Below are 17,288 nucleotides of genomic sequence, written 5' to 3'. Positions count from 1 at the left end.
GGTTTGTGTGCAGGGTGAGGGGTTTGTGTGCGCAGGGCGAGGGGTTTGTGTGCAAGGTGAGGGGTTTCTGTGTGCAGGGTGAGGGGTTTGTGTGTGCAGGGTGAGGGGTTTGTGTGCAAGGTGAGGGGTTTGTGTGTGCAGGGTGAGGGGTTTGTGTGTGCAGGGTGAGGTGTTTGTGTGCAGGGTGAGGGGTTTGTGTGTGCAGGGTGAGGGGTTCGTGTGCAGGGTGATGGGTTTGTGTGTGCAGGGTGAGGGGTTTGTGCGCAGGGTGAGGGGTTTGTGTGTGCAGGGTAAGGGCTTTGTGTGTGCAGGGTGAGGTGTTTGTGTGCAGGGTGAGGGGTTTGTGTGTGCAGGGTGAGGGGTTTGTGTGTGCAGGGTGAGGGGTTTGTGTGCAGGGTGAGAGGTTTGCGTGCAGGGTGAGGGGTTTGTGTGTGCAGAGTGAGGGGTTTGTGTGTGCAGGGTGAGGGGTTTGTGTGTGCCGGGCGAGGGGTTTGTGCGCAGGGTGAGGGGTTTGTGTGTGCCGGGTGAGGGGTTTGTGCGCAGGGTGAGGGGTTTGTGTGTGCAGGGTGAGGGGTTTGTGTGTGCAGGGTGAGGGGTTTGTGTGTGCAGGGTGAGGGGTTTGTGTGTGCAGGGTGAGGGGTTTGTGTGCAGGGTGAGGGGTTTGTGTGTGCCGGGCGAGGGGTTTGTGCGCAGGGTGAGGGGTTTGTGTGTGCCGGGTGAGGGGTTTGTGCGCAGGGTGAGGGGTTTGTGTGTGCAGGGTGAGGGGTTTGTGTGTGCAGGGTGAGGGGTTTGTGTGTGCAGAGTGAGGGGTTTGTGTGTGCAGGGTGAGGGGTTTGTGTGTGCCGGGCGAGGGGTTTGTGCGCAGGGTGAGGGGTTTGTGTGTGCCGGGTGAGGGGTTTGTGCGCAGGGTGAGGGGTTTGTGTGTGCAGGGTGAGGGGTTTGTGTGTGCAGAGTGAGGGGTTTGTGTGTGCAGGGTGAGGGGTTTGTGTGTGCAGGGTGAGGGGTTTGTGTGTGCAGGGTGAGGGGTTTGTGTGCAGGGTGAGAGGTTTGCGTGTGCAGGGCGAGGGGTTTGTGTGTGCAGGGTGAGGGGTTTGTGTGTGCAGGGTGAGGGCTTTGTGTGTGCAGGGTGAGGGGTTTGTGTGTGCAGGGTGAGGGGTTTGTGTGCAGGGTGAGAGGTTTGCGTGTGCAGGGCGAGGGGTTTGTGTGTGCAGGGTGAGGGGTTTGTGTGTGCAGGGTGAGGGCTTTGTGTGTGCAGGGTGAGGGGTTTGTGTGTGCAGGGTGAGGGGTTTGTGTGCAGGGTGAGAGGTTTGCGTGCAGGGTGAGGGGTTTGTGTGCGCAGGGCGAGGGGTTTGTGTGTGCAGGGTGAGGGGTTTGTGTGCAGGGTGAGGGGTTTGTGTGTGCAGGGTGAGGGGTTTGTGTGCAGGGTGAGGGGTTTGTGCGCAGGGTGAGGGGTTGTTGTGTGCAGGGTGAGGGGTTTGTGTGCAGGGTGAGGGGTTTGTGTGCGCAGGGCGAGGGGTTTGTGTGCAGGGTGAGAGGTTTGCATGTGCAGGGTGAGGGGTTTGTGTGTGCAGGGTGAGGGGTTTGTGTGTGCAGGGTGAGGGATTTGTGTGTGCAGGGTGAGGTGTTTGTGTGTGCAGGGTGAGGAGTTTGTGTGCAGGGTGAGGTGTTTGTGTGCAGGGTGAGGGATTTGCGTGTGTAGGGTGAGGGGTTTGTGTGTAGGGTGAGGGGTTTTTGTGCAGGGTGAGGGTTTTTTGCGTGTGCAGGTTTAGGGGTTTGTGTGTGCAGGGCGAGGGGTTTGTGTGCATGGTAAGGGTTTTGTGTGTGCAGGGTGAGGGGTTTGTGTGTGCAGGGTGAGGGGTTTGTGTGTGCAGGGTGAGGGGTTTGTGTGTGCAGGGTGAGGGGTTCGTGTGTGCAGGGCGAGGGGTTTGTGTGCATGGTAAGGGTTTTGTGTGTGCAGGGTGAGGGGTTTGTGCGCAGGGTGAGGGGTTTGTGTGTGCAGGGTGAGGGGTTTGTGTGTGCAGAGTGAGGGGTTTGTGTGTGCAGGGTGAGGGGTTTGTGTGTGCCGGGCGAGTGGTTTGTGCGCAGGGTGAGGGGTTTGTGTGTGCCGGGTGAGGGGTTTGTGCGCAGGGTGAGGGGTTTGTGTGTGCCGGGTGAGGGGTTTGTGCGCAGGGTGAGGGGTTTGTGTGTGCAGGGTGAGGGCTTTGTGTGTGCAGGGTGATGGGTTTGTGTGCATAGGGCGAGGGGTTCGTGTGCAGGGTGATGGGTTTGTGTGCAGGGTGAGGGGTTTGTGTGTGCCGGGTGAGGGGTTTGTGCGCAGGGTGAGGGGTTTGTGTGTGCAGGGTGAGGGGTTTGTGTGTGCAGGGTGATGGGTTTGTGTGCATAGGGCGAGGGGTTCGTGTGCAGGGTGATGGGTTTGTGTGCAGGGTGAGGGGTTTGTGTGTGCAGGGTGAGGGGTTTGTGTGTGCAGGGTGAGGGGTTTGTGTGCAGGGTGAGGGGTTTGTGTGTGCAGGGTGAGGGGTTTGTGTGCAGGGTGAGGGGTTTGTGCGCAGGGTGAGGGGTTGTTGTGTGCAGGGTGAGGGGTTTGTGTGCAGGGTGAGGGGTTTGTGTGCAGGGTGAGGGGTTTGTGTGCAGGGTGAGGGGTTTGTGTGCGCAGGGCGAGGGGTTTGTGTGCAGGGTGAGAGGTTTGCATGTGCAGGGTGAGGGGTTTGTGTGTGCAGGGTGAGGGTGTTGTGTGTGCAGGGTGAGGGGTTTGTGTGTGCATGGTGAGGTGTTTGTGTGTGCAGGGTGAGGAGTTTGTGTGCAGGGTGAGAGGTTTGCATGTGCAGGGTGAGGGGTTTGTGTGTGCAGGGTGAGGGGTTTGTGTGTGCAGGGTGAGGGGTTTGTGTGTGCAGGGTGAGGTGTTTGTGTGTGCAGGGTGAGGAGTTTGTGTGCAGGGTGAGGTGTTTGTGTGCAGGGTGAGGGGTTTGCGTGTGTAGGGTGAGGGGTTTGTGTGTGTAGGGTGAGGGGTTTTTGTGCAGGGTGAGGGTTTTTTGCGTGTGCAGGTTTAGGGGTTTGTGTGTGCAGGGTGAGGGGTTTGTGTGTGCAGGGTGAGGTGTTTGTGTGTGCAGGGTGAGGGGTTTGTGTGCAGGGTGAGAGGTTTGCGTGCAGGGTGAGGGGTTTGTGTGCGCAGGGCGAGGGGTTTGTGTGTGCAGGGTGAGGGGTTTGTGTGCAGGGTGAGGGGTTTGTGTGTGCTGGGTGAGGGGTTTGTGTGCAGGGTGAGGGGTTTGTGCGCAGGGTGAGGGGTTGTTGTGTGCAGGGTGAGGGGTTTGTGTGCAGGGTGAGGGGTTTGTGTGCGCAGGGCGAGGGGTTTGTGTGCAGGGTGAGAGGTTTGCATGTGCAGGGTGAGGGGTTTGTGTGTGCAGGGTGAGGGGTTTGTGTGTGCAGGGTGAGGGGTTTGTGTGTGCAGGGTGAGGTGTTTGTGTGTGCAGGGTGAGGAGTTTGTGTGCAGGGTGAGGTGTTTGTGTGCAGGGTGAGGGATTTGCGTGTGTAGGGTGAGGGGTTTGTGTGTAGGGTGAGGGGTTTTTGTGCAGGGTGAGGGTTTTTTGCGTGTGCAGGTTTAGGGGTTTGTGTGTGCAGGGCGAGGGGTTTGTGTGCATGGTAAGGGTTTTGTGTGTGCAGGGTGAGGGGTTTGTGTGTGCAGGGTGAGGGGTTTGTGTGTGCAGGGTGAGGGGTTTGTGTGTGCAGGGTGAGGGGTTTGTGTGTGCAGGGTGAGGGGTTCGTGTGTGCAGGGCGAGGGGTTTGTGTGCATGGTAAGGGTTTTGTGTGTGCAGGGTGAGGGGTTTGTGCGCAGGGTGAGGGGTTTGTGTGTGCAGGGTGAGGGGTTTGTGTGTGCAGAGTGAGGGGTTTGTGTGTGCAGGGTGAGGGGTTTGTGTGTGCCGGGTGAGGGGTTTGTGCGCAGGGTGAGGGGTTTGTGTGTGCCGGGTGAGGGGTTTGTGCGCAGGGTGAGGGGTTTGTGTGTGCAGGGTGAGGGCTTTGTGTGTGCAGGGTGATGGGTTTGTGTGCATAGGGCGAGGGGTTCGTGTGCAGGGTGATGGGTTTGTGTGCAGGGTGAGGGGTTTGTGTGTGCCGGGTGAGGGGTTTGTGCGCAGGGTGAGGGGTTTGTGTGTGCAGGGTGAGGGGTTTGTGTGTGCAGGGTGATGGGTTTGTGTGCATAGGGCGAGGGGTTCGTGTGCAGGGTGATGGGTTTGTGTGCAGGGTGAGGGGTTTGTGTGTGCAGGGTGAGGGGTTTGTGTGTGCAGGGTGAGGGGTTTGTGTGCAGGGTGAGGGGTTTGTGTGTGCAGGGTGAGGGGTTTGTGTGCAGGGTGAGGGGTTTGTGCGCAGGGTGAGGGGTTGTTGTGTGCAGGGTGAGGGGTTTGTGTGCAGGGTGAGGGGTTTGTGTGCAGGGTGAGGGGTTTGTGTGCAGGGTGAGGGGTTTGTGTGCGCAGGGCGAGGGGTTTGTGTGCAGGGTGAGAGGTTTGCATGTGCAGGGTGAGGGGTTTGTGTGTGCAGGGTGAGGGGTTTGTGTGTGCAGGGTGAGGGGTTTGTGTGTGCATGGTGAGGTGTTTGTGTGTGCAGGGTGAGGAGTTTGTGTGCAGGGTGAGAGGTTTGCATGTGCAGGGTGAGGGGTTTGTGTGTGCAGGGTGAGGGGTTTGTGTGTGCAGGGTGAGGGGTTTGTGTGTGCAGGGTGAGGTGTTTGTGTGTGCAGGGTGAGGAGTTTGTGTGCAGGGTGAGGTGTTTGTGTGCAGGGTGAGGGGTTTGAGTGTGTAGGGTGAGGGGTTTGTGTGTGTAGGGTGAGGGGTTTTTGTGCAGGGTGAGGGTTTTTTGCGTGTGCAGGTTTAGGGGTTTGTGTGTGCAGGGTGAGGGGTTTGTGTGTGCAGGGTGAGGTGTTTGTGTGTGCAGGGTGAGGGGTTTGTGTGCAGGGTGAGAGGTTTGCGTGCAGGGTGAGGGGTTTGTGTGCGCAGGGCGAGGGGTTTGTGTGTGCAGGGTGAGGGGTTTGTGTGCAGGGTGAGGGGTTTGTGTGTGCAGGGTGAGGGGTTTGTGTGCAGGGTGAGGGGTTTGTGCGCAGGGTGAGGGGTTGTTGTGTGCAGGGTGAGGGGTTTGTGTGCAGGGTGAGGGGTTTGTGTGCGCAGGGCGAGGGGTTTGTGTGCAGGGTGAGAGGTTTGCATGTGCAGGGTGAGGGGTTTGTGTGTGCAGGGTGAGGGGTTTGTGTGTGCAGGGTGAGGGGTTTGTGTGTGCAGGGTGAGGTGTTTGTGTGTACAGGGTGAGGAGTTTGTGTGCAGGGTGAGGTGTTTGTGTGCAGGGTGAGGGATTTGCGTGTGTAGGGTGAGGGGTTTGTGTGTAGGGTGAGGGGTTTTTGTGCAGGGTGAGGGTTTTTTGCGTGTGCAGGTTTAGGGGTTTGTGTGTGCAGGGCGAGGGGTTTGTGTGCATGGTAAGGGTTTTGTGTGTGCAGGGTGAGGGGTTTGTGTGTGCAGGGTGAGGGGTTTGTGTGTGCAGGGTGAGGGGTTTGTGTGTGCAGGGTGAGGGGTTCGTGTGTGCAGGGCGAGGGGTTTGTGTGCATGGTAAGGGTTTTGTGTGTGCAGGGTGAGGGGTTTGTGCGCAGGGTGAGGGGTTTGTGTGTGCAGGGTGAGGGGTTTGTGTGTGCAGAGTGAGGGGTTTGTGTGTGCAGGGTGAGGGGTTTGTGTGTGCCGGGCGAGTGGTTTGTGCGCAGGGTGAGGGGTTTGTGTGTGCCGGGTGAGGGGTTTGTGCGCAGGGTGAGGGGTTTGTGTGTGCCGGGTGAGGGGTTTGTGCGCAGGGTGAGGGGTTTGTGTGTGCAGGGTGAGGGCTTTGTGTGTGCAGGGTGATGGGTTTGTGTGCATAGGGCGAGGGGTTCGTGTGCAGGGTGATGGGTTTGTGTGCAGGGTGAGGGGTTTGTGTGTGCCGGGTGAGGGGTTTGTGCGCAGGGTGAGGGGTTTGTGTGTGCAGGGTGAGGGGTTTGTGTGTGCAGGGTGATGGGTTTGTGTGCATAGGGCGAGGGGTTCGTGTGCAGGGTGATGGGTTTGTGTGCAGGGTGAGGGGTTTGTGTGTGCAGGGTGAGGGGTTTGTGTGTGCAGGGTGAGGGGTTTGTGTGCAGGGTGAGGGGTTTGTGTGTGCAGGGTGAGGGGTTTGTGTGCAGGGTGAGGGGTTTGTGCGCAGGGTGAGGGGTTGTTGTGTGCAGGGTGAGGGGTTTGTGTGCAGGGTGAGGGGTTTGTGTGCAGGGTGAGGGGTTTGTGTGCGCAGGGCGAGGGGTTTGTGTGCAGGGTGAGAGGTTTGCATGTGCAGGGTGAGGGGTTTGTGTGTGCAGGGTGAGGGGTTTGTGTGTGCAGGGTGAGGGGTTTGTGTGTGCATGGTGAGGTGTTTGTGTGTGCAGGGTGAGGAGTTTGTGTGCAGGGTGAGAGGTTTGCATGTGCAGGGTGAGGGGTTTGTGTGTGCAGGGTGAGGGGTTTGTGTGTGCAGGGTGAGGGGTTTGTGTGTGCAGGGTGAGGTGTTTGTGTGTGCAGGGTGAGGAGTTTGTGTGCAGGGTGAGGTGTTTGTGTGCAGGGTGAGGGGTTTGTGTGCAGGGTGAGGGGTTTGTGCGCAGGGTGAGGGGTTGGTGTGTGCAGGGTGAGGGGATTGTGTGCAGGGTGAGGGGTTTGTGTGCAGGGTGAGGGGTTTGTGTGTGCAGGGTGAGGAGATTGTGTGCAGGGTGAGGGGTTTGTGTGTGCAGGGTGAGGGGATTGTGTGCAGGGTGAGGGGTTTGTGTGTGCAGGGTGAGCGGTTTGTGTGCAGTGTGAGGGGTTTGTGTGCAGGGTGAGGGGTTTGTGTGCAGCGTGAGGGGTTTGTGCGCAGGGTGAGGGGTTGGTGTGTGCAGGGTGAGGGGATTGTGTGCAGGGTGAGGGGTTTGTGTGCAGGGTGAGGGGTTTGTGTGTGCAGGGTGAGGGGATTGTGTGCAGGGTGAGGGGTTTGTGTGCAGGGTGAGGGGTTTGTGTGCAGGGGGAGGGGTTTGTGTGCGCAGGGCGAGGGGTTTGTGTGCAGGGTGAGGGTTTGTGTGTGCAGGGTGTGGGGTTTGTGTGCAGGGTGAGGGGTTTGTGTGTGCAGTGTGAGGGGTTTGTGTGTGCAGGGTGAGGGGTTTGTGTGCAGGGTGATGGGTTTGTGTGTGCAGAGTGAGGGGTTTGTGTGCAGGGTGAGGGGTTTGTGTGCAGGGTGAGGGTTTGTGTGTGCAGGGTGTGGGGTTTGTGTGCAGGGTGAGGGGTTTGTGTGTGCAGTGTGAGGGGTTTGTGTGCGCAGTGTGAGGGGTTTGTGTGCGCAGGGTGAGGGGTTTGTGTGCAGGGTGATGGGTTTGTGTGCAGGGTGATGGGTTTGTGTGTGCAGGGTGAGGGGTTTGTGTGCAGGGTGATGGGTTTGTGTGTGCAGGGTGTGGGGTTTGTGTGCAGGGTGAGGGTTTGTGTGTGCAGGGTGTGGGGTTTGTGTGCAGGGTGAGAGGTTTGCGTGCAGGGTGAGGGGTTTGTGTGTGCAGGGTGTGGGGTTTGTGTGCAGGGTGAGGGTTTGTGTGTGCAGGGTGTGAGGTTTGTGTGCAGGGTGAGGGGTTTGTGTGTGCAGGGTGAGGGGTTTGTGTGCAGGGTGTTGGGTTTGTGTGTGCAGGGTGAGGGGTTTGTGTGTGCAGGGTGATGGGTTTGTGTGTGCAGGGTGAGGGGTTTGTGTGCAGGGTGATGGGTTTGTGTGTGCAGGGTGTGGGGTTTGTGTGCAGGGTGAGGGTTTGTGTGTGCAGGGTGTGGGGTTTGTGTGCAGGGTGAGGGGTTTGTGTGTGCAGGGTGAGGGGTTTGTGTGCAGGGTGTTGGGTTTGTGTGTGCAGGGTGAGGGGTTTGTGTGTGCAGGGTGAGGTGTTTCTGTGCAGGGCGAGGGGTTTGTGTGCATGGTAAGGGTTTTGTGTGTGCAGGGTGAGGGTTTGTGTGTGCAGGGTGTGGGGATTGTGTGCAAGGTGAGGGGTTTGTGTGTGCAGGGTGAGGGGTTTGTGTGCAGGGTGTTGGGTTTGTGTGTGCAGGGTGAGGGGTTTGTGTGTGCAGGGTGAGGTGTTTCTGTGTGCAGGGCGAGGGGTTTGTGTGCATGGTAAGGGTTTTGTGTGTGCAGGGTGAGGGGTTTGTGCGTGCAGGGTGAGGTGTTTCTGTGTGCAGGGCGAGGGGTTTGTGTGCATGGTAAGGGTTTTGTGTGTGCAGGGTGAGGGGTTTGTGTGTGCAGGGTGAGGGGTTTGTGTGTGCAGGGTGAGGGGTTTGTGTGTGCAGGGTGAGGGGTTTGTGTGTGCAGGGCGAGGGGTTTGTGTGCATGGTAAGGGTTTTGTGTGTGCAGGGTGAGGGGTTTGTGTGTGCAGGGTGAGGGGTTTGTGTGTGCAGAGTGAGGGGTTTGTGTGTGCAGGGTGAGGGGTTTGTGCGCAGGGTGAGGGGCTTGGTGTGCAGGGTGAGGGATTTGTGTGTGCAGGGTGAGGGGTTTGTGTGCGCAGGGCGAGGGGTTTGTGTGCAGGGTGAGAAGTATGTGTGTGCACGGCGAGGGGTTTGTGTGCAGGGTGAGGGGTTTGTGTGTGCAGAGTGAGGGGTTTGTGTGCAGGGTGAGGCGTTTGTGTGTGCAGGGTGAGGGGTTTGTGTGTGCTGGGTGAGGGATTTGTGTGTGCAGGGTGAGGGGTTTGTGTGTGCTGGGTGAGGGATTTGTGTGTGCAGGGTGAGGGGTTTGTGTGTGCAGGGTGAGGGGTTTGTGTGTGCAGGGTGAGGGGTTTGTGTGTGCAGGGTGAGGGGTTTGTGTGTGCAGGGTGAGGGGTTTGTGTGCATAGGGCGAGGGGTTTGTGTGCAGGGTGATGGGTTTGTGTGCAGGGTGAGGGGTTTGTGTGTGCAGGGTGTGGGGTTTGTGTGTGCCGGGTGAGGGGTTTGTGCGCAGGGTGAGGGGTTTGTGTGTGCAGGGTGAGGGCTTTGTGTGTGCAGGGTGATGGGTTTGTGTGCATAGGGCGAGGGGTTCGTGTGCAGGGTGATGGGTTTGTGTGCAGGGTGAGGTGTTTGTGTGTGCCGGGTGAGGGGTTTGTGCGCAGGGTGAGGGGTTTGTGTGTGCAGGGTGAGGGGTTTGTGTGTGCAGGTGATGGGTTTGTGTGCATAGGGCGAGGGGTTCGTGTGCAGGGTGATGGGTTTGTGTGCAGGGTGAGGGGTTTGTGTGTGCAGGGTGAGGGGTTTGTGTGCAGGGTGAGGGGTTTGTGTGCAGGGTGAGGGGTTTGTGTGTGCAGGGTGAGGGGTTTGTGTGCAGGGTGAGGGGTTTGTGCGCAGGGTGAGGGGTTGTTGTGTGCAGGGTGAGGGGTTTGTGTGCAGGGTGAGGGGTTTGTGTGCAGGGTGAGGGGTTTGTGTGCAGGGTGAGGGGTTTGTGTGCGCAGGGCGAGGGGTTTGTGTGCAGGGTGAGAGGTTTGCATGTGCAGGGTGAGGGGTTTGTGTGTGCAGGGTGAGGGGTTTGTGTGTGCAGGGTGAGGGGTTTGTGTGTGCATGGTGAGGTGTTTGTGTGTGCAGGGTGAGGAGTTTGTGTGCAGGGTGAGAGGTTTGCATGTGCAGGGTGAGGGGTTTGTGTGTGCAGGGTGAGGGGTTTGTGTGTGCAGGGTGAGGGGTTTGTGTATGCAGGGTGAGGTGTTTGTGTGTGCAGGGTGAGGAGTTTGTGTGCAGGGTGAGGTGTTTGTGTGCAGGGTGAGGGGTTTGCGTGTGTAGGGTGAGGGGTTTGTGTGTGTAGGGTGAGGGGTTTTTGTGCAGGGTGAGGGTTTTTTGCGTGTGCAGGTTTAGGGGTTTGTGTGTGCAGGGTGAGGGGTTTGTGTGTGCAGGGTGAGGTGTTTGTGTGTGCAGGGTGAGGAGTTTGTGTGCAGGGTGAGGTGTTTGTGTGCAGGGTGAGGGGTTTGTGTGCAGGGTGAGGGGTTTGTGCGCAGGGTGAGGGGTTGGTGTGTGCAGGGTGAGGGGATTGTGTGCAGGGTGAGGGGTTTGTGTGCAGGGTGAGGGGTTTGTGTGTGCAGGGTGAGGGGATTGTGTGCAGGGTGAGGGGTTTGTGTGTGCAGGGTGAGGGGATTGTGTGCAGGGTGAGGGGTTTGTGTGTGCAGGGAGAGCGGTTTGTGTGCAGTGTGAGGGGTTTGTGTGCAGGGTGAGGGGTTTGTGTGCAGCGTGAGGGGTTTGTGCGCAGGGTGAGGGGTTGGTGTGTGCAGGGTGAGGGGATTGTGTGCAGGGTGAGGGGTTTGTGTGCAGGGTGAGGGGTTTGTGTGTGCAGGGTGAGGGGATTGTGTGCAGGGTGAGGGGTTTGTGTGCAGGGTGAGGGGTTTGTGTGCAGGGGGAGGGGTTTGTGTGCGCAGGGCGAGGGGTTTGTGTGCAGGGTGAGGGTTTGTGTGTGCAGGGTGTGGGGTTTGTGTGCAGGGTGAGGGGTTTGTGTGTGCAGTGTGAGGGGTTTGTGTGTGCAGGGTGAGGGGTTTGTGTGCAGGGTGATGGGTTTGTGTGTGCAGAGTGAGGGGTTTGTGTGCAGGGTGAGGGGTTTGTGTGCAGGGTGAGGGTTTGTGTGTGCAGGGTGTGGGGTTTGTGTGCAGGGTGAGGGGTTTGTGTGTGCAGTGTGAGGGGTTTGTGTGCGCAGTGTGAGCGGTTTGTGTGCGCAGGGTGAGGGGTTTGTGTGCAGGGTGATGGGTTTGTGTGCAGGGTGAGGGGTTTGTGTGCAGGGGGAGGGGTTTGTGTGCGCAGGGCGAGGGGTTTGTGTGCAGGGTGAGGGTTTGTGTGTGCAGGGTGTGGGGTTTGTGTGCAGGGTGAGGGGTTTGTGTGTGCAGTGTGAGGGGTTTGTGTGTGCAGGGTGAGGGGTTTGTGTGCAGGGTGATGGGTTTGTGTGTGCAGAGTGAGGGGTTTGTGTGCAGGGTGAGGGGTTTGTGTGCAGGGTGAGGGTTTGTGTGTGCAGGGTGTGGGGTTTGTGTGCAGGGTGAGGGGTTTGTGTGTGCAGTGTGAGGGGTTTGTGTGCGCAGTGTGAGCGGTTTGTGTGCGCAGGGTGAGGGGTTTGTGTGCAGGGTGATGGGTTTGTGTGCAGGGTGATGGGTTTGTGTGTGCAGGGTGAGGGGTTTGTGTGCAGGGTGATGGGTTTGTGTGTGCAGGGTGTGGGGTTTGTGTGCAGGGTGAGGGTTTGTGTGTGCAGGGTGTGGGGTTTGTGTGCAGGGTGAGAGGTTTGCGTGCAGGGTGAGGGGTTTGTGTGTGCAGGGTGATGGGTTTGTGTGTGCAGGGTGTGGGGTTTGTGTGCAGGGTGAGGGTTTGTGTGTGCAGGGTGTGGGGTTTGTGTGCAGGGTGAGGGGTTTGTGTGTGCAGGGTGAGGGGTTTGTGTGCAGGGTGTTGGGTTTGTGTGTGCAGGGTGAGGGGTTTGTGTGTGCAGGGTGATGGGTTTGTGTGTGCAGGGTGAGGGGTTTGTGTGCAGGGTGATGGGTTTGTGTGTGCAGGGTGTGGGGTTTGTGTGCAGGGTGAGGGTTTGTGTGTGCAGGGTGTGGGGTTTGTGTGCAGGGTGAGGGGTTTGTGTGTGCAGGGTGAGGGGTTTGTGTGCAGGGTGTTGGGTTTGTGTGTGCAGGGTGAGGGGTTTGTGTGTGCAGGGTGAGGTGTTTCTGTGTGCAGGGCGAGGGGTTTGTGTGCATGGTAAGGGTTTTGTGTGTGCAGGGTGAGGGTTTGTGTGTGCAGGGTGTGGGGATTGTGTGCAGGGTGAGGGGTTTGTGTGTGCAGGGTGAGGTGTTTCTGTGTGCAGGGCGAGGGGTTTGTGTGCATGGTAAGGGTTTTGTGTGTGCAGGGTGAGGGGTTTGTGCGTGCAGGGTGAGGTGTTTCTGTGTGCAGGGCGAGGGGTTTGTGTGCATGGTAAGGGTTTTGTGTGTGCAGGGTGAGGGGTTTGTGTGTGCAGGGTGAGGGCTTTGTGTGTGCAGGGTGAGGGGTTTGTGTGTGCAGGGTGAGGGGTTTGTGTGTGCAGGGCGAGGGGTTTGTGTGCATGGTAAGGGTTTTGTGTGTGCAGGGTGAGGGGTTTGTGTGTGCAGGGTGAGGGGTTTGTGTGTGCAGAGTGAGGGGTTTGTGTGTGCAGGGTGAGGGGTTTGTGCGCAGGGTGAGGGGCTTGGTGTGCAGGGTGAGGGATTTGTGTGTGCAGGGTGAGGGGTTTGTGTGCGCAGGGCGAGGGGTTTGTGTGCAGGGTGAGAAGTATGTGTGTGCACGGCGAGGGGTTTGTGTGCAGGGTGAGGGGTTTGTGTGTGCAGAGTGAGGGGTTTGTGTGCAGGGTGAGGCGTTTGTGTGTGCAGGGTGAGGGGTTTGTGTGTGCTGGGTGAGGGATTTGTGTGTGCAGGGTGAGGGGTTTGTGTGTGCTGGGTGAGGGATTTGTGTGTGCAGGGTGAGGGGTTTGTGTGTGCAGGGTGAGGGGTTTGTGTGTGCAGGGTGAGGGGTTTGTGTGTGCAGGGTGAGGGGTTTGTGTGTGCAGGGTGAGGGGTTTGTGTGCATAGGGCGAGGGGTTTGTGTGCAGGGTGATGGGTTTGTGTGCAGGGTGAGGGGTTTGTGTGTGCAGGGTGTGGGGTTTGTGTGCAGGGTGAGGGGTTTGTGTGTGCAGGGCGAGGGGTTTGTGTGCAGGGTGAGGGGTTTGTGTGTGCAGGGCAAGGGGTTTGTGTGCAGGGTGAGGGGTTTGTGTGTGCAGGGCGAGGGGTTTGTGTGCAGGGTGAGGGGTTTGTGTGTGCAGGGTGAGGGGTTTGTGTGTGCAGGGTGAGGGGTTTGTGTGTGCAGGGTGAGGGGTTTGTGTGTGCAGGGTGAGGGGTTTGTGTGCAGGGTGAGGGGTTTGTGTGTGCAGGGTGAGAGGTTTGTGTGTGCAGGGTGAGGGGTTTGTGTGTGCAGGGTGAGGGGTTTGTGTGCAGGGTGAGAGGTTTGCGTGTGCAGGGTGAGGGGTTTGTGTGTGCAGGGTGAGGAGTTTGTGTGCAGGGTGAGGGGTTTGTGTGTGCAGGGTGAGGGGTTTGTGTGCAGGGTGAGAGGTTTGCGTGTGCAGGGTGAGAGGTTTGTGTGTGCAGGGTGAGGAGTTTGTGTGCAGGGTGAGGGGTTTGTGTGTGCAGGGTGAGGGGTTTGTGTGCAGGGTGAGGGGTTTGTGTGTGCAGGGTGAGGGGTTTGTGTGTGCAGGGTGAGGGGTTTGTGTGTGCAGGGTGAGGGGTTTGTGTGCAGGGTGAGAGGTTTGCGTGTGCAGGGTGAGGGGTTTGTGTGTGCAGGGTGAGGAATTTGTGTGCAGGGTGAGGGGTTTGTGTGCAGGATGAGGGGTTTGTGTGTGCAGGGTGAGGGGTTTGTGTGTGCAGGGTGAGGGGTTTGTGTGTGCTGGGTGAGGGATTTGTGTGTGCAGGGTGAGGGGTTTGCGTGTGCAGGGTGAAGGGTTTGTGTGCAGAGTGAGGGGTTTGTGTGCGCAGGCGATGGGTTTGTGTGCAGGGTGAAGGGTTTATGTGTACAGGGTGAGGGGTTTGTGTGTGCAGGGTGAGGGGTTTGTGTGTGCAGGTTGAGGGGTTTGTGTGTGCAGCGCGAGTGGTTTGTGTGCAGGACGAGGTGTTTGTTTGCAGGGTGAGGTGTTTGTGTGTGCAGGGTGAGGGGTTTGTGTGTGCAGGGTGAGGGGTTTGTGTGTGCAGGGTGAGGGGTTTGTGTGCAGGGCGAGGGGTTTGTGTGTGCAGGGCGAGGGGTTTGTGTGTGCAGGGTGAGGGGTCTGTGTGTGCAGGGTGAGGGGTTTGTGTGCAGGGCGAGGGGTTTGTGTGTGCAGGGCGAGGGGTTTGTGTGTGCAGGGCGAGGGGTTTGTGTGTGCAGGGCGAGGGGTTTGTGTGTGCAGGGTATGATGCTGTAATTTTGCATGTTGATCCCCTTTGATTGATCAGTGCCCCTCTTTGTATATCTGGATTTCAGGTAGAGTGGAGAGCGTGACCATTGAATCATACTTGACTGAATACACCCTGATGGACCTGCAGCCCGCAACAGAGTACGAGGTGAACCTGAATACAGTGCATGGCCTGGCTGAGAGTCAGCTCATCTCAAACACCATGCAGACAGGTCAGTTACCCAGCGCTAGGAACAGACCCAGGTTCCGGCTTCAGTCAGCTCACTGAGTGATGTTGCTTCCACCTGTCTCTGCTGTGCTGTTCCAATATTGGGTTTGTTAAAGTGAGGTTCGTATCTCTAACCTAACTCTGGCTCCATGACAAGTGAGATCAAGGTTGGTCACTGCTGTTGGACAAGGAGCTCATCCCTGCGGCCAGATATAAAGCTGTTCCACTGTCAGTATTGCTGAGAGCGCTGATTGAACACCAGATGGCTAGTGAGCAGTCAGTGCCCAGTGTCCTGTTAGTCAGTGGTCATTGTCCAGTTTCCTGTTAGTGAGCCGACAGTGTCCAGTTTCCTGTTAGTGAGCGGTCAGTGTCCAGTCTACTGTTCGTGAGCGGTCAGTGTCCAGTCTCCTGTTAGTGACCGGTTAGTGTCCAGTCTCCTGTTAGCGAGCGGTCAGGGTCCAGTCTCCTGTTAGTGAGCGGTCAGTGTCCAGTCTCCTCTGAGTGAGCTGTCAGTGTCCAGTCTCCTGTTAGTGAGCGGTCAGGGTCCAGTCTCCTGTTTGTGAGCGGTCATTGTGCAGTCTCCTGTTTGTGAGCAGTCGGTGTCCAGTCTCCTGTTAGTGAGCAGTCAGTGTCCAGTCTCCAGTTTGTGAGCAGTCAGTGTCCAGTCTCCTGTTAGTGAGCGGTCAGTGTCCAGTTTCCCGTTAGTGAGCGGTCAGTGTCCAGTCTCCTGTTGGTGAGCGGTCAATGTCCAGTCTCCTGTTAGTGAGCGGTCAGACTCCAGTCTCCTCTGAGTGAGCTGTCAGTGTCCAGTCTCCTGTTTGTGAGCAGTCATTGTCCAGACTCCTGTTAGTGAGCGGTCAGTGTCCAGTCTCCTGTTTGTGAGCGGTCAGAGTCCAGTCTCCTGAAAATGAGCGGTCAGTGTCCAGTCTCCTGTTTGTGAGCAGTCAGTGTCCAGTATCCTGTTAGTGAGCGGTCAGTGTCCAGTCTCCTGTTAGTGAGCGGTCAGTGTCCAGTCTCCTGTTTGTGATCGGTTCCTGTCCAGTCTCCTCTGAGTGAGCTGTCAGTGTCCAGTCTCCTGTTAGTGAGCAGTCAGTGTCCAGTCTCCTGTTAGTGAGGGGGTCAGTGTCCAGTCTCCTGTTTGTGAGCGGTCAGTGTCCAGTATCCTGTTTGTGAGCGGTCAGTGTCCAGTCTCCTGTTTGTTAGTGGTCAGTGTCCAGTCTCCTGTTAGTGAGCGGTCAGACTCCAGTCTCCTCTGAGTGAGCTGTCAGTGTCCAGTCTCCTGTTTGTGAGCAGTCAGTGTCCAGTCTCCTGTTAGTGAGCGGTCAGTGTCCAGTCTCCTGTTAGTGAGCAGTCAGTGTCCAGTCTCCTGTTTGTGATCGGTTCCTGTCCAGTCTCCTGTTTGTGAGTGGTCAGTGTCCAGTCTCCTGTTAGTGAGCGGTCAGTGTCCAGTCTCCTGTTTGTGAGCGGACACTGTCCAGTCTCCTGTTTGTGAGTGGTCAGTGTCCAGTCTCCTGTTAGTGAGCAGTAAGTGTCCAGTCTCCTGTTAGTGAACAGTCAGTGTCCAGTCTCCTGTTTGTGAGCGGTCAGTGTCCTGTCACCTGTTTGTGAGCGGTCAGTGTCCAGTCTCCTGTTCGTTAGCGGTCAGTGTCCAGTCTCCTGTTCGTTAGCGGTCAGTGTCCAATCTCCTGTTTGTGAGCTATCAGTGCCCAGTCTCCTGTTAGTGAGCAGTCAGTGTCCAGTCTCCTGTTAGTGAGGGGGTCAGTGTCCAGTCTCCTGTTTGTGAGCGGGCAATATCCAGACTCCTGTTAGTGAGCGGTCAGTGTCCAGTCTCCTCTGATTGAACTGTCAGTGTCCAGTCTCCTGTTAGTGAGCAGTCAGTGCCCAGTGTCCTGTTAGTGAGAGGTCAGTATCCAGTCTCCTGTTGGTGAGCGGTCATTGTCCAGTCTCCTGTTTGTGAGCGGTCAGTGTCCAGTCCTGTTATTGAATGGTCAGTGTCCAGTCTCCTGTTAGTGAGAGGGTCAGTGTACAATCTCCTGTTTGTGAGCAGTCAGTGTCCAGTCTCCTCTGAGTGAGCTGTCAGTGTCCAGTCTCCTGTAAGTGAGCGGTCAGTGCCCAGTCCTGTTAGTGATCAGTCAAGGTCCAGTCTCCTGTTAGTGAGCAATCAGTGTCCAGTCCTGTTAGTGAGCAGTCAGTGCCCAGTCTCCTGTTAGCGAGCGGTCACTGCTCAGTTTCCCGTTAGTGAGGGGCTCAGTGTCCAGTTTCCTGTGAGTGAGTGGTCAATGTCCAGTTTGCTGTTAGTGAGCGGTCAGTCTCTTGTTAGTGAGCCGTCAGTGTCCAGTCTCCTGGTAGTGAGCGGTCAGTGTCCAGTCTCCTGTTCGTGAGCGGTCAGGGTCCAGCCTCCTGTTAGTGAGTGGTCAGTGTCCAGTCTCCTGTTAGTGAGCGGTCAGTGCCCAGTCTCCTGTTTGTGATTGGTTCCTGTCCAGTCTCCTGTTAGTGAGCGGTCAGTGTCCAGTCTCCTGTTTGTGAGCGGTCAGTGTCCAGTCTCCTGTTAGTGAGCGGTCAGTGCCCAGACTCCTGTTTGTGAGCGGTCAGTGTCCAGTCACCTCTGAGTGAGCTGTCAGTGTCCAGTCTCCTGTTAGTGAGCGGTCAGGGTCCAGTCTCCTGTTAGTGAGCGGTCAGCGTCTAGACTCCTGTTAGTGAGCAGTCAGTGTCCAGTCCACTGTTTGTGAGCGGTCAGTGTCCAGTCTCCTGTTTGTGAGCAGTCAGTGTCCAGTCACCTGTTCGTGAGCAGTCAGTGTCCAGTCTCCTGTTTGTGAGCAGTCAGTGTCCAGTCTCCCGTTAGTGAGCGGTCAGTGTCCGGTCTCCTGTTAGTGAGCGGTCAGTGTCCAGTTTCCCGTTAGTGAGCGGTCAGTGTCCAGTCTCCTGTTAGTGATCGATCAGTGTCCAGTCTCCTGTTTCTGAGCGGTCAATGTCCAGTCTCCTCTGAGTGAGCGGTCAGTTCCCAGTCACGTGTTAGTGAACGGTCAGTGTCCAGTCTCCTGTTTGTGAGTGGTCAGTGTCCAGTCTCCTGTTTGTGAGCGGTCAGTGTCCAGTCTCCTGTTTGTTAGCGGTCAGTGTCCAGTCTCCTGTTTGTGAGCTGTCAGTGTCCAGTCTCCTGTTAGTGAGCAGTCAGTGTCCAGTCTCCTGTGAGGGGGTCAGTGTCCAGTCTCCTGTTTGTGAGTGGTCAGTG

At 57.6% G+C, this 17,288-nt stretch overlaps 1 protein-coding gene across 4 annotated transcripts in view; it reads left to right on the top strand.

Moving 5' to 3' along the window:
* Positions 1–17,288, top strand: part of tnr (tenascin R (restrictin, janusin)) — a 1,257,678-nt gene that overhangs the window by 642,932 nt on the left and 597,458 nt on the right. For all 4 annotated transcript variants that reach the window (XM_085982119.1, XM_085982118.1, XM_085982121.1 and 1 more), the window contains exon 13: positions 13,920–14,063. In XM_085982119.1, the coding sequence (XP_085838245.1) occupies positions 13,920–14,063 (144 nt within the window). The remainder of the gene's footprint in view (positions 1–13,919; positions 14,064–17,288) is intronic.

Source organism: Somniosus microcephalus, chromosome 3, assembly GCF_052327205.1.
Source record: "Somniosus microcephalus isolate GS21.2 chromosome 3, FLI_Smic_1.0, whole genome shotgun sequence".
NCBI classification, from domain to species: Eukaryota; Metazoa; Chordata; class Chondrichthyes; order Squaliformes; family Somniosidae; genus Somniosus; species Somniosus microcephalus.
Note: the sequence above shows the minus strand (reverse complement) of the source record. Positions and strands in the feature narration are given on the sequence as shown.